Source organism: Oryctolagus cuniculus, chromosome 18 (genome assembly GCF_051225735.1).
Source record: "Oryctolagus cuniculus isolate XC-2025 breed Fujian yellow rabbit chromosome 18, ASM5122573v1, whole genome shotgun sequence".
Taxonomy (NCBI): Eukaryota; Metazoa; Chordata; class Mammalia; order Lagomorpha; family Leporidae; genus Oryctolagus; species Oryctolagus cuniculus.
In genome coordinates this window covers 50,310,855-50,332,495 of record NC_142884.1, presented here as the reverse complement: position 1 = coordinate 50,332,495, position 21,641 = coordinate 50,310,855, and the positions used below count along the sequence as shown (strand labels likewise).

Here is a 21,641-nt window from a genome sequence, read left to right as displayed (position 1 = left end):
CGCCTCTCAACTTCCTGCCGCCAGAGGCCCAGGATTCACTTCCGGCGTGCGTACGCCTCCTCTTGCGCTCTCATGTTAATGGCGGGCGGCGGCTACTGAGCGGGTCGCAGATAACCGCTGCCCGCACGGGGGGAAAAATTTCCCTCACCTCCCGATTTCTGCTCACCACCAGAGTCAGAGGTTGCCAGCATGTCGGTGGTACCGCCCAATCGCTCGCAGACCGGCTGGCCCCGCGGGGTCAATCAGTTCGGCAACAAGTACATCCAGCAGACCAAGCCCCTCACCCTGGAGCGCACCATCAACCTGTAAGTGCGGCCTGGCCTTCGCGCGCAGCCTGGGCTCGCCCCGGTCAGTGCTGCTAAAGGCTCTTCTTCCGGCGCGCCCCGGGTCGGCGGGCCCCTAGCCCCGCGAGCCTTGCTCATCCCCACAGGTCCCTGGCGCGTCTTCCAGTCCCAAGGGGTTGGAACCTTGCTTGGAAGGATTTTTCACTTCTGGCAGGGAGACTTGTTCTCATCCGCTTATGGCCAGTTATTGGTAAAAGCAAAGTTTGCTTTAATTCCTTTCCTCACCTCTCCAGAGGTAACGAATTAAAAGTGTGCTTTTCCCCCCTTCCGGTCCAGTGTTTATGCTTGGTTCGCACCTAGGCTTTCGAGATCTAGCTCGGACCTTTAAGTGTCGTATGGTATTTCGGTGTGTGAATACACCGCATTTCTAGTCATCTGCTCAGAGCTAGCTCACCTGCCCTATGCGTTCACATGCCTTCTCTGCCATAGCGTCCCAGACACCGAGGGCTCCAGCTTGGGAGTGTGGATGCCGTGTGTGGGTTTTTAGACCGTGAGAGAACCAGAGTTACGCCCCCGAGAACCCGTTGTGGGCTGTGCTTTATTTTTGAGCACTTCAGAGTCCTCAGAAGCAGTCTCGCTGTAGTAGGTCATTGGCGTTTGTGATCTTGATCAAGAAATTGGCATTGTGCTGAGAGAGAGTGAGGCAGCGTGGTGCTGACAGTGGTCAGGCAAGTGGCCAGTTCGAGCTGGTCAGTATTTATGTATAGGTACACATTTTCAAAATACTTAGAGTGCAAGGATTTGCCAAGACTGATGTTTATGGGGGAAACACTTTAAATGTTTCTCTGTTTTATAGTCAAATAAATGAATTAGATTCCAAATAAATGGAATTAGATGGTTCTATCATTGTTTTATTTGGCTTGAGATGTAGATAATAGAAATGTGAGGTTTATAGAATTTGGAATTAGTTGATAGCTGTGTGCATACAAACTATCCTTGCAACTGTTACATTCAAGTACATACTAGTTAGTAATTTCGTTTCAGTTCCCTTATAAGAGTCCCAGGAAGTTGAGAAGACAAGTGTTCTTTAGAGTGGGAAAGCACAGCTTCTACGTTGCTTTCAGTGGTGATCAGAACTAGGATCCCACAGTTTTTCTGGATTTGCTTTGATTACCGGATCAGTTTGCATGAAGCCATTATGTAGAATTAACTTGGTGAGATGATGGTGCTTTCAATGAGATGTTTTACTCTTCACTCCATTAAAGTTGTGAGTTGATTTACAGTACTTTTGTTCTGTATAAATGCTGTATTCAGAAATAATCATTGTGTCGTGAACTTCAGTTCACCTGGGTGAGGCATTATATAGAAAACAAATCTCTCTTCCCCTAGTATATCTTCATTTAGGAAACACTGCATGAACACCTACTTGATAACGAGTCCTGTGCATAGCACTGGGTATGTGAACATGAGGAAAGTCACGGTGTTAGGAGTCTGGGGTGGCAGATTTTCATCTCACAGCTGAAGATTCAAGCATTTCATCTTGATGGCATCTTACTGATGTGGGAGCTGGCTGTTGGACTAGGAGTATGTTATCACTGTCCTTATTAGTTCTTTCTGACTCCAGTTGTGAGAACTAAGTGAATAGACTTGCCTGGCAGATAATGCTAGATTTCATTTCACTTACAAGCGTGAGGTACCTGTGAGGTAACTGCTGCTGCTACCGAGGACTCTGTTAGATTCAGCCTTGAATCTGCTGGGGAAGGTTCTTTATTTTCAACTTTTGTTTATTTGTTTCAAAGAGAGAGAGTGAGATTGATCTTCCATCCATTGGTTCACTCCTCAAGTGGCTGCAATAGCCAGGTCTGAGCCAGGAACTTCATTCTGTTCTCCGACATGGGTGGCAAAGGCCCAAGTACTTGGACCATCTTTCACTGGTTTCCTGGGCATATTAGCAGGAAGCTGGATAGAAAGTGGAGCAGGAATCACAAGTGGCAACCTAACCTGTGCCACAGTGCTGTCCCCTGCCCTCCACCCTGGAGTTCTCTTGAGTTGGCAACTTTGACTTATTTACCCTTCAAGAGGAGGTGAGTAGATTAGGTATGTGAGCAGACTAGGTATGTAGTGGTTGACTATTAATATCAAGGGCTCCCCCCCGCCTCCGTTTGAAAAGCAGAGTTACACAGAGAGAGGAGAGGCAGAGACAGAGGGGTCTTCCATCTGCTGGTTCACTCCCCAGATGGCCACCACGGTCGGAGCTGCACTGATCTAAAGCCAGGAGCCATAGAGCTTCCTCTGGGTCTCCCACGAGGGTACAAAGACACAGTGACCTGGGCCATCCTCTACTGCTTTCCCAGGCCACAGCAGAGAGCTAGATCAGAAGTGGAGCAGCTGGGACTCAAACCGGTGGCCACATGGGATACGGGCACTGGAGACAGCAGCTTTATCCACTATGCCGCAGTGCTGGTCCCTATCAAGGGCTTTTAATAGAGAAGATAACCTTGCAAATAGCAAGTGTGGCCCAGGTGTTATTACTCAAGTTCACAATCAAAGGCTCATCATTAAGGGGTTATAAGTTGGTAAGTGTGATACAGTATAAATGTGGGATTTTTTGAAACTATCTTTAAGGAAGAATTTGATCTTTACTAGGTAGGGTGCAAACCCTTCAACAGAATGAACCATATTTTGAATTGATAAAAGACATTCAGATTAGATGTGGTGGGTAGATTTGGATGAGTAGAAGGGAAGAAAAAGGGTACTAAATAGAATAAAAGCAGGAGGCTAAAAGGCTTCTTAGTAGGTTTAGAGAGAGAAAAGAGTATAGGAAAGTTGGTTTGAAAAGGAAAAGTTTGTGGCAGAAAAATCTTAGGCTGGTTTACTGGGAGAAACAAAATCACTGGGAAACATCAGTGGAAAGTGGGGGCTCAGCTTATAGAAAAAAAGATTAGCCGTTAGCGCCCATAAATAATAACACATGGCTAGGTTAGTAGTCAGAGGCACTCAAGGAGACATTAGTCAGTTTTTAATGTAGGTATAGCATCTAGGATCCAAAGCCAGAGCACTACTGATACCTAGATAACCACTTCTCTAAGCATTTAAGGCCGGTAAGGATGGTGTTGTCTATGCTGAGTTCAGGTCTCGGGTACCAGCTTCATCGGGCATTGGGTTGGCCTTTAATAGTTTAGAGAGAGGAAGAAAGGATTCTAATCTCCGCTGTCTCAGTACTGTTCATGTTACTTTGGACAAATCCTTATTTGAGTACATTAAATGCACTTTTGACCGTGGTTTCTTTGAATATGACTGGTGTCTTGTATGGTCTTCACTTCTTATGTTAGATGTTTGTCTTTGATCACAGTTATCCTCTTACCAATTATACTTTTGGTACAAAAGAGCCTCTCTATGAGAAGGACAGTTCTGTTGCAGCCAGATTTCAGCGCATGCGGGAAGAATTTGATAAAATTGGAATGAGGAGGACTGTAGAAGGGGTTCTGATTGTACACGAGCACCGGCTACCCCATGTGTTACTGCTACAACTGGGAACAACTTTCTTCAAATTGTAAGTGTTGCTGGAAGGTTGCTGTTTTATGCAGCTTTTGAATATAATTTTAGCCCTTAGTCATTTATTTCAACAAACATTGCTGTTAATAGAGTCTTTTGAAAGAGAAAATTATGAGTAATTTCTCTCCAGTGCAGTGCTCATTTATTTTTCCTAACTTAAAAGCTACTTGTTTCTGTGTATTGATGTTAATGATTGAGCTTGGTACAACTTACCCTTGGAATAGATTAGTCTAAACTCAATTCCTAGATGTAATTGTAGCACTAGTAGAGCAGTTGATATTATCTTAGGATGAATGTGTTTCATTTTCTTAAAATGATTTATGATTTATAGATAACAGTTTAGTTTTACTATTTAAGCTCTTAAGTCTTTCAGTAAACATTTGATCCACAGCTATTTGACTGGAGTATACCAAAAAGGAAAGTCTCAAAAATTCAGATTGAAATTCTTGAAAATTGTCGCATTCTTCAGACCTAAAGAATGTGATCCAGTACTCTCCAGGCATTTCTACATCCCATTATCACCATAGTTCCAGAAGAGATTGGGATGAGCTGGTGCCAGCAGTTGCTTTCATGTTTATGCTATCTTATATATTTTGTTTAAAACTAAAGTTTGTGTACTGTTAGTATGGTGAATTAACATTACCAATTCAACTTTCAGGCATATTTTACCCTCTCCCTTTGACATTTGTTTTTGATGGTCTTACCTGACACTGAAATTTGTGTTGTTTAGTTACCTGATAGAATTATCATTGTGCTCTTTCTGTTATCTCCAAATTGTATTAAGTTGAAAGCTGAAATTTTTTACCTTTATACAGACCTGGTGGTGAACTTAACCCAGGAGAAGATGAAGTTGAAGGACTAAAACGCTTAATGACAGAGGTATTTTTCTATTTAACCACTTCCACAGTTTTATGGTCCATCTGAATGTCATCTGCTTAATAGATAATTTGACTTTTTATGGCTTGTGAAAAGAATAGAATTGAATATTTTTCAATAAATGCAAATTAAATATGAGTGGTAATATAATTATTTTCTGCAGATTGAATTTATAATTAGTTAATCTTAATATTTTTAAGATTAAAATGTTGATGTAGCAGTAATGGTTTAAAAAAGCACATTTGATGTGCTAGATAAAGTTCTAAGTGCTTTATATACAATAACTCAGTCGTCACAACAGCCTGGAAAGTAGGTTTGATTAATCCCATTTTACAGATAAGGAAATGGGGCATGGACAGTTTTTCAGTAACCTCCTTGATGGTTATAAAGCTAGTGAGTCACAGAGCCAGAGATTTGAATGTAGGTGGTTTTGTTCCAAATTAGGCTTCTATGGAGTTTGACAAGAGAGTCTTATATACCTGTTTGCATTTTTGCATGTATTGTTAAGACTTTGTCCAAATAGTATCACTTTTAAAAAATCATTTAATTATCTGCTTCTGAAGATTTGGGGCCAAGTGCATGGATGCTGGAGGCTTTGAGATTGTAGAAAACATGTAACCCCTCATCCATTACAAAACTAATCCATACTTGATGCAAAAACCTTGGCAAACAAAAACAAAAGAGAAACAAACAAAACTAAAGTCACCTGTAATTCTGTTGATTTGTCTTACAAAATGCATTATAACTCAGCTGGCGCTGCGACTCAATAGGCTAATCCTCCGCCTGCGGCGCCAGCACATCGGGTTTTAGTCCCAGTCGGGGCGCTGGATTCTGTCCCGGTTGCTCCTCTTCTAGTCCAGCTCTCTGCTATGGCCCGGAAAGGCAGTGGAGGATCTCTGCTATGGCCCGGAAAGGCAGTGGAGGATGGCCCGAGTGCTTGGGCCCTGCACCCCATGGGAGACCAGGAGAAGCACCTGGCTCCTGGCTTTGGATCAGCGCGGTGCGCCGGCTGCAGCAGCCACTGGGGGGTGAACCAACAGAAAAAGGAAGACCTTTCTGTCTCTCTCTCTCTCTCACTGTCCACTCTGCTTGTCAAAAAAAAAAAAAAAAAAAAAAAGCATTATAACTCTTAAATACTATGCTGTGCTTGGACTTCATTTATGTAGTTTAGTTTGAGCTTAGTTACCTCCACTTTTTTCTTTTCAAAATCTCACCAAAAAGGCAATAAAAGGAATATTTTTTAAAAGATACAATTGGGAGTGCTGGTATTGTGCCTTTCAAGTCCTGGCTGTTCCACTTCTGATCCAGCTCCCTGCTAAGGGCCTGGGAAAGCAGCAGAAGATGGCCTACACACTTGGCCCTTATACCCATGTGGGAGACCTAAATGAAGTTCCAGACTCCTGGCTTTGTCCTGGCCCAGACCATGCCATTATGGCCATCTGGGTCTTGAACCAGCGGATGGAGGACCCTCTCTCACTCTCTCCCAACTCTGACTTTCAAATAAATAAATAAATCTTTAAAGAAAAAAAAAGATATAAATTGGAATGAGGGAGGGAAAACTTTTAAAATAGCAAGATAAATATTGGGGGAATCTGGAAAGCAGATGAGTAAATCATAAGTGATTTAGCAGAAACCTTAGTCCAGAATCCAGCCCTGTGGGCACCAGGAAGGCTGAGGATTGAAGGAACTAGAAGCCCAGGGAAGTGGAGCATGTGTGGCTGAAAACTGGATTGTTTGGAGTCTGTATTTATATACCTAGGGTGCGTGTCCTCTTCTGTATAGTGAGGCAGACTGGCTAGGTATTGATTTGTGTAGCAATTAAATCACAAAACAGCCAGCAGTAAAGAGATTTTAGAGGATGGGAAGAGTAAATGCATGTTTCCATCTGAAAACTTGGCTGTAGACTGACGGAGTGTCAGCAGTTAGGGTTACATACCCCAGGCAGAAGGTTGGAGGTTTTTGTTGGAAGAGAAAGTGACCAGTCCAGGAAAAATTCCAGATGAAGTTATTTGAGAATGTCTTCCTATAGAAGTACCAAAGTCCTGTCACTCATGCACACGGAGGTGACCATTAAGCATCTTACTGCTTTCTCTTTAGTAGGGAGTGGATAACCAAGTATCACTGGGCTTTTGGACAAAGTTTAACAAGAAGTCAAAAAACAAAATAATTTGATAAAACAGAGAATTCCACAGTTGACCAAAGTATGGATAATCCTTGATGTGAGAAGATATTACATCTGTGAAACAAAGACTTTTTAGCCAACAACCAAAGTAACTCATGAGTATTTAAAAAAAAAAAAAAAGCTTGTGGAAATGAATTCAATAGAGGATTTAAAATTTCAGGGCCAGCATTGTGGCAGAGCACGAGATCCACCCCTTGGCCATGTGGGCTGGTTTCAAATCCCCGCTACTCTGCTTTGGATCCAGTTTCCTGCTAATGTGCTTGGGAAGATAGTGTGAAACGACCATAATACCTGATCCCCTGTTCCCTTGTGGGAGACCAGGATGGAGTTTGGTCTGGCCCAACACTGGCTGTTGTAGCCATTTGGACAGTAAGCCAACTCTCTCCCTCTGCCTCTGTCACTCTGCTTTTCAAATGAATAAATTGTTTCTAAAAGGGGTAGGGTAGGATTTTATTCTACCAGAAAGTACAATGAAAAAGATAAAATTAATGGAGCATTCTAGAAGGATCAGTATAAACTCTAGATGAACAGAGGAAAAGGAGTAATTAGCAAAGCTTAATGTAACAACATTCTCAGAAGCCAAAGGCATGTTTTTTTTTTTTTTTTTTTTTTTTTTTTTTTTTTTTTTTTTTGGACAGGCAGAGTGGACAGTGAGAGAGAGAGACAGAGAGAAAGGTCTTCCTTTGCCGTTGGTTCACCCTCCAATGGCCGCCACGGCCGGCGTGCTGTGGCCGGCGCACCATGCTGATCCGAAAGCAGGAGCCAGGTGCTTCTCCTGGTCTCCCATGGGGTGCAGGGCCCAAGGGCTTGGGCCATCCTCCACTGCACTCCCTGGCCACAGCAGAGAGCTGGCCTGGAAGAGGGGCAACCGGGACAGAATCTGGTGCCCCGACCGGGACTAGAACCCGGTGTGCCGGCGCTGCAAGGCGGAGGATTAGCCTAGTGAGCTGCGGCACCGGTCGCCAAAGGCGTTTTTTTGAAATTGAAAAGACTGACTGGCCTGCCCTTTTTTTTAAATTTTGACAGGCAGAGTTAGACAGTGAGAGAGAGAGACAGAGAGACAGGTCTTCCTTCCATTGGTTCACCCCTCAGATGGACGCTACGGCCAGTGCACTATGCCAATCCGAAGCCAGGAGCCAGGTGCTTCCTCCTGGTCTCCCACGCGGGTGCAGGGGCCCAAGCACTTGGGCCATCCTCCACTGCCTTCCTGGCCAACAGCAGAGAGCTGGACTGGAAGAGGAGCAACCGGGACCAGAACCCAGTGCCCATATGGGATGTTGGCACCGCATGCGGAGGAGTAACCAAGTGAGCCAGGGCGCTGGCCCCTGGCCTGCCCTATATAATAGATCCACGTGAGGGCATATCATGAAATATTAGATCAGTGGGGATAAAGGGAGGATCCTTAAAGTTCCCAAAGTGGGGGGCGGGGGGGTGGTTGCTCGCAGGAAGACAGGTTAAATAGGGGCATCCAAGTCAGAAATACAGTGTCAGACTGCCTGGAAGTAACTGGCCGCTGAAAGTCTGTGGAGCATGCCTTCGTAATTCTAACGGAATATGATTTTCATGTTAGTCTTTTCTATCTAACTAAACTATAAATCTGTGATTAGTTATTTCCAAGCATCGTGTTCCCAAATCTGTATATATTAAATGCATGAAGTTGTATTCCTTAAGCAAACTAAAAAAGTTAATTTTCAGATACAAAGTTTGAAAAATTGTAATATATTTGGGACCTTTACTCAGGAAGCTAGTAGAATATTTACCACCAAAGTGAAGGAATAAACTAATACAAAAGATAAAAGGATTCAGAATTTTAGAGAGGAAATGGTGCCCCCATCATGGTATAGCAGGTAAAGCCTCTGCCTGTGATACTGGCATCCTGGATGGGTGCCAGTTTGAGTCCCTGCTGTTCCACTTCCAATCCAGTTCCCTGCTAATGAGCCTGGGAAAGCAGGTACTTGGGCTCCTGCCATCCAAGTGGGAGACCCAAAAGAAGCTCCTGGCTTCAGCCTGCCCAGCCCCAGATGTGGCCATTTGTGGAGTGAACCATTCGATGGAAGATCTCTCCTCTGTATCTGCTTCTCTCCCTGTAACTCTGCCTTTCAAATAAATAAATAAATCTTTAAAAAATGTTAGCGATTCCTAACAATGTAGGAAAGAGACCAAGGGAAGTCCTAGGAGTCCAGCTGTGAAGCAGGATTGAGAGCATGTAGTAGATTGGAGCAGGACAGTAGAAAAATTTCTTAGGAAAAAAATGAAATTGATGAATTTGTGTTTGAATTGGGAAGTATACGCTTTTGGAGAATGTAGAACTGAATTTAGTGATAGTAAATGAAATGAAGCAGTCATGAACTCTATAAAGAAATGGATAGTTGTGCAAATACAGAAATGTAATTATAGTTTACTAATCACTGTTGTAACTGATTTACCTAGCAACCTTATCTCAAACACTGAATAATGACTTAATCAAATATTGATAATGGGAGGATGGCAGAAGAAAAAGTTTTGGTAATTAAATTCTCGTCCATAACAGAGGGCAGTAATGGGAGTTTTTAGACTTTTAAAAATGAAAAGCAATCAAGAAATGATTGTAAAAGAATTTTTTAAAAATGTAACTTTACATTGACAGGTGACCTCAGGCAGGTGATCAATGTTAACATTAGTGGTAAGTCACTTTGATGGGATGGCAGGTACTCTTGATAGGGTGTGATGAGAATGGCACTTCACACCTGTGGTCTTCCTCCCCAAATCCATAACCTCAATGAAATTGAGGGACATTTTACAGCATATCTGCCCCGTAGTCCTCAGAACTGTCAAGATCGTAAAAAATAAGGCAAGTCTGAGAAACACAGTGTAGGGGAGCCTCGGGAGAAATGATGACTCAACCTAAGGTAGTACTTACTGAGACCCAGGGACTGAGAAAAAGGACAGAAGGATGTCTGAGTAAAGCGCGAGCTTCAGTTATAGTTCTGCGTCTGTGTGGGACATGTGTCTGTGTCGTGCCATGCCGTGCCAGTAAGGGTGTCAGCCGTCAGGGAAGCTGGCTGCAGTGTGTGGAAGGAATGTCTCTGTATCATCTTGTTTCTGTAAATCCAAAACTATTCTAAAATAAATGGTTTGTTTAAAACCAAAAAGAATAGTTTTAAAAGTGGAGGCAAATATCAAGGGGAAAACCAAGAGTTCTGAACATTGTAGCCAGTGGGAAGGGGCAGGTGAAGTGAGACAGGAGCTGCTCTTTCCATTGTGATCCTTGAACCACTTTTGATCAGTTTAAGTGGGTAGAGTTTAACTTTAATTAAAATAAGTTTAATGTTATGCTGCTGAACAAACCTATAAAAATTAAAATTTTTAGGTTTTTTTTTTTTTTTTTTTTGACAGGTAGAGTTATAGACAGTGAGAGAGAGAGACAGGTCTTCCTTCTGTTGGTTCACTCCCTAAATGGCCGCCACGGCCGGTGCTGTGCCGATCCAAAGCCAGGAGCCAGGAGCTTCCTCCTGGTCTCCTATGTGGGTGCAGAGGCCCAAGGACTTGGGCCATCCTCCACTGCCCTCCTGGGCCACAGCAGAGAGCTGGATTGGAAAAGGAGCAGCCGGGACTAGAACCTGGTGCCCATATGGGATGCCGGTGCCGCATGCGGAGGATTAACCAAGTGAGCCACAGTGCCAGGCACCAAAATTTTTTAGTTTTAAACATTTTTATGACAAGTAGGTGATTTTCAGTGCTATAGTTGATTCTAGGAAAACTGTTGGATGCTATTGGCTGATGTAGGTAGTTCTATGCATAGTCAGAGCCCAGCAACAGGGTTGTTGGTTCTGTATAGTTATGTTGATACCAGATTACCAATTTTGAAAGAATAGTGTATGTCTTATATAGGGCGACATAGATAATAATAAACAGTATAATACAGAGAGGAAATAATATTAGCTGTGTGTCTGTATTAGGAGTGCTGCCAAAAATATTCTCTTGAACAGAGAGCTGTGTGTTTATCTGTAAATTGGCTATATTATTTCTTTTTTGACAGATACTAGGCCGCCAAGATGGAGTTCTGCAAGACTGGGTCATTGATGACTGCATTGGTAACTGGTGGAGACCAAATTTTGAACCTCCTCAGGTCAGTGTGCAGTTATATTTGCTAAGCATTTGGGGAAGTAGAAAGCTGACTTAATTCTAGCCATTTAAAAAAATTATCAAAGTAAATTGGCTTGAGGCCGGCGACGTGGCTCAATGGACTAATCCTCGCCTAGCGGCGCCGGCACACCAGGTTCTAGTCTTGGTCAGGGCGCCGGATTCTGTCCTGGTTGCCCCTCTTCCAGGCCAGCTCTCTGCTGTGGCCCGGGAGGGCAGTGGAGGATGGCCCAAGTCCTTGGGCCCTGCACTCCATGGGAGACCAGGATAAGCACCTGGCTCCTGCCATTGGATCAGCGCAGTGTGCCGGCCATTGGAGGGTGAACCAACGACAAAAAGAAGACCTTTCTCTCTGTCTCTCTCTCTCACTGTCCACTCTGCCTGTCAAAAAAAAAAAAAAATCCTCCAAAAAAAAAAAAAAGTAAATTGGCTTGAAATTTCCTTTTCTCCCTCCCTTAATTTAGATAAAAAATTACAATTGAGTATTTTTTCTTCCAAAGGAAACGTTTCAAAAATATGTAAGTAAATAGTGTTAAATGAGTTCCATTACATGTCATCTGCCTTTTTTTGTTTAAGATTTATTTTATTTATTTGAAAGAGTGACACAGAGAGAGAAGGAGAGGTAGAGAGAGAGGTCTCCTATCCACTGGCTTTTTATTTTTTTTTTAATTGTTAAAGCATTAAAATTTTTATTTTTTAAAAACAGCTATTGAACATATTATGGAGTACAGTGTGACATTTCATTACATGTATACAGTGTGTATTGATCAAATCAGGGTAATCAACATTTCCCCCAGTTCATCATGACTTTTTGTTTAGAGCAATTTTGTGAATTTAATTAATTAATTTATTTGAAAGGCAGAACATGAGAGAGAGGGAGAGACAGAGAGCAAGAGAGATTCTGTCTGCTGGTTCACTTCCTAAATGGTTTCAGCAGCCAGGCTGGGCCAGGCTAAAGTCAGGACTCAGAAACTCCATCTGGAACTCTCACATGGGTGGCAGGGACTCAAGTATTTGGATCGTCATCTCATCATCTGCCGCCTTCCCAGGCACATCAGCAGGAGCTGGATTGGAAATGAAGGAGCTGGGACTTGAACTGGCCCTCTGATACAGGGTGCCCACATCAGAAGCAGTGGTTTAACTTGCTGAGTTGCAGTGCTGGCCCCTAGATCAATTTTGTATTTGCCTGCATTAGGATAGTCTCTCTCTCTCTCTCTCTTTTTTTTTTTTTTTTTAATTTATTTGAAAGCATTGCAGAGAGAGAGAGACAGAGATCTTCCATCTACTGATTCACTTTTCAAATGGCCGCAACGGCTGGAGCTGTGCTGACATGAAGCCAGGAGCCAGAAACTCTAACCAGTCTCCCACGTGGGTGCAGGGGTTCAAGACTTGGGCCATCCTCTGCTGCTTTTGCAGGCGCATCTGCAGAGAGCTGGATCAGAAGTGGAGCGGCCAGGACTTGAACTGGCTCCCGTGGGATGCTGGCACTGCAGACAGTGTTGTAACCCACTGCACCATCATGCTGGTCCCTAAGATAGTCTCTTAAGTCTCTTACATGTACAGGTTGGCTAGCTATCTCTCTTTTCTCCTTGTAATTTAAAGTCTTCCTTGCTTATAGCATACCCTGTTGCCATTGAACATTTGACCTGTAAGTTCTGTAAATTGATAATTAAATTGAGCTTGGATTCAGGCTCATTTATGTGGGGACGATGGGACAGGGTAAGCATGACTTGTCAGTGGTATTTATTGCTGCATAAAAATTACAGGTTGTGCATCCTTACCCCCAAATTCAAAATGCTCCAAATTCCATATTATGCCCCAAATGCTTCAGATTTTGTGAGCATTTGGAATTTGAGATTTTGAATTAGGAATGCTTAACTGGTGAAGTCTATTCAAGGATTCCAGATGCCAAAACACTCTGAAATCTGAAACCCTTTGGTCCCAGCATTTTGGATAAGGGATCCTCAATCTGTGCTTAAAATGTAGCCATCTAAAACAGGAGACATTTATAATCTCTTGGTTTCTCAGGGTCAGGCATCTGGGAGCGGCTTAGCAGGTTGAGTATTGGCTCAGATGATAGGATAACAGCTGGGATGGTATCATCAGTCTGAACCGGGGCTAACAGATCGACCCTAAGCTCACATGCATCTTGGTTAGCAGACCTCTCAGTTCTTTCCGGGCTGGTGGACCGAAGCCTTCATATTTTGTTGGCTGTTGACCTGAGGCCTCCCTTGGTTCTTTTGCGTGAGAGCATCTTCAAAGGACACAGTCAGGTAGCGGGCTTCCTCCAGAGCATGTGATTCAAGAGATAGAAAACGAGGGTGCCCAAGTAGGAAGCTGCAGTCTTCCAATCTCATCTTGGCAGTGGTATCTCATCACTCCCGTATGCAGCTGGACACACCCTATTTGTTACTCTGAGGTGTGTAGTTTGTATAGGAAAGGATAGATGCTTTGCCCCCTTTAGTCACCAGCTTTCAGAAGAATGAGTTAATTCCTTAGTGTCCTCTAAAGACTAGACTTTATTCAAAAGAGAGAATAACACAGAAGACTTGGGTACAAAGTGTTTGGGAACTGATTCTGGGAAGCCCCAAAGTATGGGGAAAAGGAGACCAGAAACACCAGAAGTCAAAGAGACAGAGTGTGTTATTGGGCTTTTTAGAGCTGTGAAGAACCGTGTGCTGTGCAGTTCAGAGTGCATCTCAGAAAGATGGAAGGCTGGGACTCCTGTCCCTCATTAGATAGGGGTTGCCTTAACTCCGCTGCATTTCATGTTGAGTCTGAGCATGAGTTGAGAGGCCTTTCAGGCCTTGGAAAGGATTGCAGGCTGAAAAGTCTAGAGCAGGACAGTTCAAACACAGCTGCCTTGGAATATGAGGGGGGAGGAGGAGGTACTGTGCTGCAGGGCTCAAATGGCATGCATCAGTGATCTTTAAAGTGTCCGTGTGAATTCATGGAAGTTCATTGTAATGACTGATAATGTTACCAGTGCTCAAATTTTCCTTTTTGGCTAGTGAGTGCAACTTTAAAATTGGATACTGAATTCTTTTGGAAAATTGAAAGCCCAATGACTTTCTTTTCATGACAAGATGTTGCAGGTGAAGCAGTTCTGTGTTCTTCCTCCTGACTCCTTCGGCCAGCAGAGGGATAGGAAAACACAGAAGCAAGTGCTTACTACCTGAGAATTACCATGAGCATATGCTGTGTCATGGCTTTTAAGAAATATAGTTTCGGGGCTGGTGCTGTAGTGTATCGAGTAAAACCGACGCCTGTAGTGCTGGCATCCCATATGGGCGCCAGTTCATGTCCTGGCTGCTCCACTTCTGATCCAGCTCTCTGCTGTGGCCTGGGAAAGCAGTGGAAGATGGCCCAAGTATGTAGGTTCCTGCACCCACATGGGAGACCTGGAAGAAGCTCCTGGCTTTGGATTAGTGAAGCTCTGGCTGTTGCAGACATCTGGGGAGTGAACCAGTGGATGAAAGATCTCTCTCTTTGCCTCTGCCACTCTGAAACTCTGCCTTTCAAATAAAATAAATAAATAAGTAAATATTTTAAACCAAAAAAAGTATAGCTTCATAGGGAATTAGTGAGGTTCCTGTGTCAAAGATACATAAAAATTTTTTTCTACTCTTTTGGGTTTCTTCAGCATTATTTGATATAGTTGGAAAATTTTCAGCAATAATCCAGAAGTTTTCCAGGCTACTTCTCAAATTCCCTTATTCATATTCCCTGCTGTGAAGGAAACCAACTTCCCTTCCTGGTTCAGGAAGTATCAGAACATCAGGGTTTTATGTTTATTTCCTAATCCTAGAGTATTAGTTAGATGCCAGTGGGAAAAGGCTACTATGTGACCTCCCTATCTCAATATTTTGTATTGTATAGTCAGCTTAGACTATAAGACCAGGAGAAAAGCTTTAAAAAGGAATGGGTGGAGGTTGGCACTGTGGCGTAGCAGGTAAAAGCTGCCGCCTGCAGTGCCAGCATCCCATATGGGCGCTGGTTCGAGTCCCGGCTGCTCCAGGACTCTCCGATCCAGCTCTCTGCTATGGCCTGGGAAAACAGTAGAATATGGCCCAAGTTCTTGGGCCCCTGTACCTGGGTGGGAGACCCAGAGGAAGATCCTGGCTCCTGGCTTCAGCTCAGCTCAGCTCTGGCCATTGCAGCCAAGTGGGGAGTGAACCAGTGGATGGAAGACCCTCTCTCTGCCTCCTTCTCTCTCTGTGTAACTCTTTCAAGTAAATAAATCTTAAAAAAAAAAAAAAAAAAGGAATGGGTAGGGGCTGGCACAGTGGTGCAATAGTTCTGTTGTGTCGGCATCCCATATGGGCACTGGTTCTAGTTCAGGCTGCTCCTCTTCCAATCCAGCTCTCTGCTATGGCCTGGGAAAGCAGTGGAAGATGGACCAAGTCCTTGGGCCCCTGCGCTCACGTGTGAGATCCAGAAGAAACTCCTGGCTTCTGATTGGCCTAGCTCTGGCTGTTGCAGCCAGTTGGGGAGTGAACCAGCAGATGGAAGACCTCTCTGTCTCTCCCTCTCTCTGTCTATAACTCTGCCTCTCAAATAAAATCTTTATGGGTAGCCTCAAGTAGAAGAAAATTAGGGTATTGCCACTCAGTTTTGGTTTAGTCCTGGTTTGGGAACTCTCCCTGTATGTGAACCATAGGTTTCCTTTAGCCTGTGCTATTCAGGCCACTTCTCATACTGCTACTAAGTGTACCGGAATTTTATGATAATGTAGGGTTTCCCAAAGCCTGAAACAATTGTCTCAATTCTCTGTACCCTAGGGATGGTTCTGGTATATAATTATCCTAACTGGAATACTGGTTAGGTGCCAGTGAGTAACAGTGGAAAATAACACAGGCTTTTATAATTAGATAAGGATTGACTAGATGCAGAGGAATCTACTTTGCTGAGGAATCTTCAGAAAGATACTAGCCTCTTTTAATACCCCGCTCTCTCCTTATATCTATTTCTAGTATTTAAAAATTCCCTTGCCTTAAAATTTGCAACTCTGAAAGGAAAATTAGATTCCTCAATTTATTATAGGGCGGATGTAGGAGAGGTTCTCATAACTTGCACATAGAATTTTTTAAAAAGGCTTATTTTAGATTTTTTTTTTGTTCTCCTTGCCAAATTATTCAACCTTGGGTAGCAACTTCTCTAATTCTCTTCGTCTCTTTAAATTCTCTATAAAATATTTCCCCTGATTTCCAAGCAGTTTTGCTTTGCCTGCCTGGCAGAACTCCTCTTAGACTGCTCCTCTGGTGCTCTTAAAATACTTGGAGAGGAGAAGGGAAGGTTGTCGTAGGAAGGAGCAGAGAGCATCCTGTCAGCTACCTCACAGACTATATTTAAACTTATGGTGTGGTAAACATATCCCCATCAGGATTGTGGAGTGTTTAACTTACTAATGATGTTTAAAAAATAAACAATGACTTACTAAAAACACTAATTAAAATAACACTTTGTTGCGTTATAAACTTCACAGGCTATAATCCTGTGACTACTTTTTTTTTTTAATGTGACAGAGAAACAGTTTCCAAACGCCTGCAGTAGCTGGGGCAGGGGCCAGGGCTGAAGCCAGGAGCCGGGCACTTGACCTACTTGACGTGTAGGTGTCAGGAGCTCAATCACGTGAGCCATCACGGCTGCCTTCCTGCATCTGCAGGGTGCTGAGTTAAGGAGCCAGTGGGTGTGGAATGAACTTAAGCACTCTGATACAATATGGGATGTAGGTGTCTTACTGCTAGGCCTAATGCCTGCTGCCACCCCCAAATCCTGTCCCCTGCCATAATTATGTATTTTGCCTTGAATAATTAACTGGTTCACTACTTATTATTTTACATGGCTTGAAAACATTTATGTTTAGTGCATCTGTTAGGTAGTAGGTCATGGTAATGGGAAGACTAGAAAGTTGTATACTTCTAGCAGTTTTGGGAAGTAAACAGAAAGCAAGCTGTGGGATATATGTTAAAATAAAATTGTATTTGGGATATGAGGAACTTGGTCTCAGAAGGGTTGATGGTTGAGCTTACTATCTGAAATGGGAAAAGTTGATAACGAAAGGCATGGGGGTTTAAGGAATGGTGAGTCTTGAAAACTGATTATTCCCATTTGTTATTTTAGTATCCATATATTCCTGCACATATTACAAAGCCTAAGGAACATAAGAAGTTGTTTCTGGTTCAACTTCAAGAGAAAGGTAGGTTGTGTTTGAAATTACTTGTAGACTAATTTCAAGGTTACTTCTGTGTTTTAAACCACATGCTTTGAATTTTTGGATTTATTGTAAAAACTAAAAGGACATTCTATGTTTATACAGAATTGCTTGCTTTCTCTTAGCTGTGCCAGTCCTGGTATGGAGGGAAATTAAAATTTAATCATGGCCTAAAATACCACTTCACATGTGAAATAAATTAGTGAAAAATTTAAGAAACTGATTTTTTTTTCATGCCATGTTTAGGACTGTTGCATGTTTTCACAGGTACTTATCCTGTTTCTTATAATTTTTTTTAAAGATTTATTTATTTGAAAGAGTCACACAGAGAGAAGGAGAGGCAGAGAGAGAGAGAGAGAAAAAAAAGTCTTCCATCTGCCAGTTCACTCCCCGGTTGGCCGCAATGGCCAGAGCTGCGACAATCTGAAGCCAGGAGCTTCTTCTGGATCACTCACATGGGTGCAGGGGCCCAAGGACTGAACCTTCCTCTGCTGCTCTCTCAGGCCATAGCAGAGATCTGTATCGAAAGTAGAACAGCCAGGATTCGAACCGGCACCCATATGGAATGCCGGCACTGCAGGCTTTACCCACCATGCCAGAACGCCAGCCCCCTCCTATAGTTTTATTATGGAATCCAAAATATAAACCCAGGGCTGTTCTCTTCTCTCCTTTCTTCCAGGGCCAACACTTAGAAGGTGCTAGTGGTAATAACATGGATCAGTTAGCTAACTAGTCAGTTTCATATGTCACTAAGAACACTAGCTTTACAGACAACCAAAATGTATTAATGAGAAGTATATTTCTTTACAACTTTTTTTTAGATCAAACTAATGATTAGCTTAAAATGAGACGGAGGTGGTGGTTGTATGTGAAATTGTAGAAAATGAACACTGTTTTGTTTGTTTTAGCCTTGTTTGCAGTCCCTAAAAATTACAAGCTGGTAGCTGCACCATTGTTTGAATTGTATGACAACGCACCAGGATATGGACCCATCATTTCTAGTCTCCCTCAGCTGTTGAGCAGGTATGGAAAGTTGAACATTTTGTGGTTCATCCATATAAGCTGTCAGATTGAAAATATTTTGAGCCACTTGAAAAGGGATACTTTGTGAATTTTGGTTCTTAAGGAAACTAAGATAAGCTAAGACTCTTGGGTCATGTGCAATACATAGATTAAATGTGACTGATTTAGAAGTATCCTCAGACTCTAAGCCATGGCTTGACATTCTGTTATTTGTGTTACTGTTCTTCTACATCTGTTATTCTCTACAGTTAAGTTTAAAGTCTATTCAAAGAAGAGATGGTAACGTTATTCACAGCAGTGCGTAAAATATGAAGGGAGTTGTCTATATCAAAATGTGTAGAATTTTTTTTAATATTTATTTATTTGAAAGGCAGAATTACAGAGATGCAGAGGCAGAGAGAGATCTTCCATCTGCTGTTTCACTTCCCAAATGGCCTCAACAGCTGGAGCTGGGCCAATCCAAAGCCAGGAGCCAGGAGCTTCTTCTGGGTCTCCCACATAGGTGCAGCGGCCCAAGCACTTGGGCCATCTTTCTTCCACTGCTTTCCCAGGCCATAGCAGGGAGCTAGATCAGAATTGGAGTAGCCAGGTCTTGAAAAGGTGCCCATATGGGATGCTGGCACTGCAAGCTGTGACTTTACCCTTTATGCCATGCCACCAGCCCCTAGAATTGAATGCCTTTGTATAATTTGGGCCTAAATTGGGGTGTCTGGGATAGGTCTTGCATTTTATATGGGATTTGAATTTTTAGGCAGATAGAATAATAAAAAATACATATTTTAAAAACTTTATATTTTGGGCTGGCTCCATGGCTCACTTGGCTAAACCTCTGCCTTTGGCGCCGGAATCCCATATGGGCGCCGGGTTCTAGTTCCAGTTGCTCCTCTTCCAGTCCAGCTCTCCGCTGTGGCCTGGGAAGGCAGTGGAAGATGGCCCAAGTGCTTGGGCCCCTGCACCCGCGTGGGAGACCAGGAAGAAGCACCTGGCTCCTGGCTTCGGATCGGCATACGCACTGGCCGTAGCGGCCATTTTGGGGGTGAACCAACGGAAGGAAAACCTTTCTCTCTGTCTCTCCCTCACTGTCTGTAACTCTACCTGTCAAATAAATAAATAAATAAAAAATCTTTAAAAAAAAAAAAGACTTTATTTTTTATTTATTTGAAAGGCAGAGTTGGAGAGAGAGGAGAGACAGGGAGATCTTCCATATGCTGGTTCACTTCCCAAATGGCTACAGTAGCTGGGATTGTGCCAGGCTGAACCCAGGAGCCTAGATCCTCTTCTGGGTCTCCCACATGGATCCAGGGTGCAAGCACTTGGGCCATCTTCTGCTGCTTTCTCAGGTGCATTAGCAGGGAGCAGGATTAGAAGTGGTGCATCTAGGACCTTAACTGGTGCCCATATGGGATACTGGTGTTGCAGGTGGTAGGTTAACTTGTTCTGCCACAATGTTGGCCCCCAGAAACATTTTCTTAGAACATTGATTTGTATTCGTTGCCATCATTAGAGCCAACTGTGGGTAAGAATTGCAACCTAACACAGTGATTAAGAATGTAATTTCTGGGTTCAGTGTTTGAATTTGAATCCTTAAATACTTGTTGGTACTGTGACCTTGGACAGACTTATACTTGTTTCTTTATCTGTAAGTGGAGATTGTAGTGAGTTCATAAGATTGTGAGTTGAATAATGCATGTAAAGTACTTGGAACAGTGCCAGACATCTGCCAAGTACTTAATAAATGTTAGTTTAAAAGCCGTCCCAAGGGCTGGCACTGTGGTGTAGTGGGCTAAGCCTCTGTCTATAATGCCAGCATCCCATATGCTGGTTCTAGTCCCAGCTGCTCCTCTTCCCATCCAGCTCTTTGCTATGGCTTGGGAAAGCAGTAGAAAATGGCCCAAGTCCTGGGACCCTGCACCCGCATGGGAGAACCGGAGGAAGCTCCAGGCCCCTGGCTTCAGATTGGCCCAGCTCCTGCCATTGTAGCCATTTGGGGAGTAAACCAGCAAATCAAAGACCTTTCTCTCTGTCTCTTCCTCTTTCTGTGGCTCTTGCAAATAGATAAGTAAAATCTTTTTAAAAAAAAATTCCAGTAATGATTTTGAGTTTCTGTGAAGACGTGGAGAATATGAAATTGGTCTTCTTACTTTGTCACTAATCTTTTGCTCCTCTGCTTAGACCTCTTAATAAGTTACACAAGTAAAGTATGGTATGTGAAAATAGGTCATATTATTGGTTTATTTGAGCATCTGCTTGTCAGCTGTTGTAACTTTGTAGTAATCAGAATTGAATCTAAAAAATTTTTCCTGCCTTTTTATCTGAACTTATCAATGGATAATGACTTACTCAAATTTGTGCTTTTAAAAAAATTTATTATAATATTCAGCGGCACTATTATTTACTGCAGTGGGTGAGACTGGTGAGAGAAACTTGTTTGTTGGTGTAGAAAATGTCTACATGGAAGGGAGGGTGGAAACATCCATTTTTCCTATCTAAGGTGGAAACAATGTTAATACTTTTTTTTAATAAACATTTTGTTCTTTTTAAAATTCAGGTTCAATTTTATATACAACTGAATTATGCACAGTGGAAAAGTAAAAGAAGCCGTCTCTGTGAGCACAGCTGTACACGGTGTAGAAGAATAAACGTGGTAGAAGAGGTTTTTGGTTTTATCTTTTTCCCATTCCCTAAGTTGCCACTTAACTTTCTATTGTTTGAATAGTAAAGTTAATATGAAGAACTAGATAGTGGTGTAAACAAATGTGATAATGTTTATTTACTTTTGGTTCTACTCATTTTTTTTTGTACAACATTAAAGCAAATGAACTTCTTTCTATTTGTATTTTTTTTAATTTCTCATTAAACTTTAAAAAATGTTACAGGTGAGGATTGTTTTTTTTTTTCCCCCTCTCCAGAGACTGGTGAATATTAAGACACAGCGACAAATAAGTAATTTCAGGCAGTTAATTAAGTGTTATGGGACCCTTCCCCCATACCATTCTTGGATACATACTCTAAGACCAAGTTGTACTCTTTGTGATGACAATCTGTTACTTTTGGGAACTGAATTTGGATTGAGTTCAAGATCCAACTCATATAAATTTTACACTTTAATAAATTGTATTACAGGGAATTCTCAGGTTACCTTTTGAGTACATCTTAAAGTCATCTAGGCCTTAGTTCACAGACTTTAAACATATGGGAGACTAGTAATATTGGCTAGGTCAGCAAAGTCATGGGAATTGATACAAAAAATGACCCTCCTGTTGCTCATTTAGAGTTTTAGAATGGGGTATTCTTTATGCTGCTGGGTAACTCTCAACAGTGTAATTCTCAGAACCATGGTAACAAAAAAATGCCCTGTGTGTATTGTGTTTAGGGACAGTGGAGA

The 21,641-nt window shown here is 42.6% G+C and overlaps 1 protein-coding gene across 3 annotated transcripts; it reads left to right on the top strand.

Moving 5' to 3' along the window:
• The first annotated feature begins 59 nt into the window (after positions 1–59).
• On the top strand, positions 60–21,129 carry NUDT21 (nudix hydrolase 21). 3 transcript variants are annotated; one of them, XR_016225032.1, is made up of 8 exons: positions 60–305; positions 3,637–3,837; positions 4,655–4,718; positions 9,524–9,559; positions 10,916–11,005; positions 17,143–17,218; positions 18,142–18,256; positions 20,805–21,129. XR_016225032.1 is itself a non-coding variant. In XM_002711527.6 (7 exons), exons 1-7 carry the CDS (start codon positions 190–192, stop codon positions 20,824–20,826), a joined length of 684 nt encoding a protein of 227 aa, XP_002711573.1. In that variant the 5' UTR covers positions 60–189; the 3' UTR covers positions 20,827–21,129. The 3 variants fall into 3 exon arrangements, 2 of the variants coding, with proteins under 2 accessions (XP_002711573.1, XP_089175874.1); XM_002711527.6 differs by lacking the exon at positions 9,524–9,559; XM_089319748.1 differs by lacking the exons at positions 9,524–9,559; positions 10,916–11,005.
• The last annotated feature ends 512 nt before the right edge of the window (positions 21,130–21,641 follow it).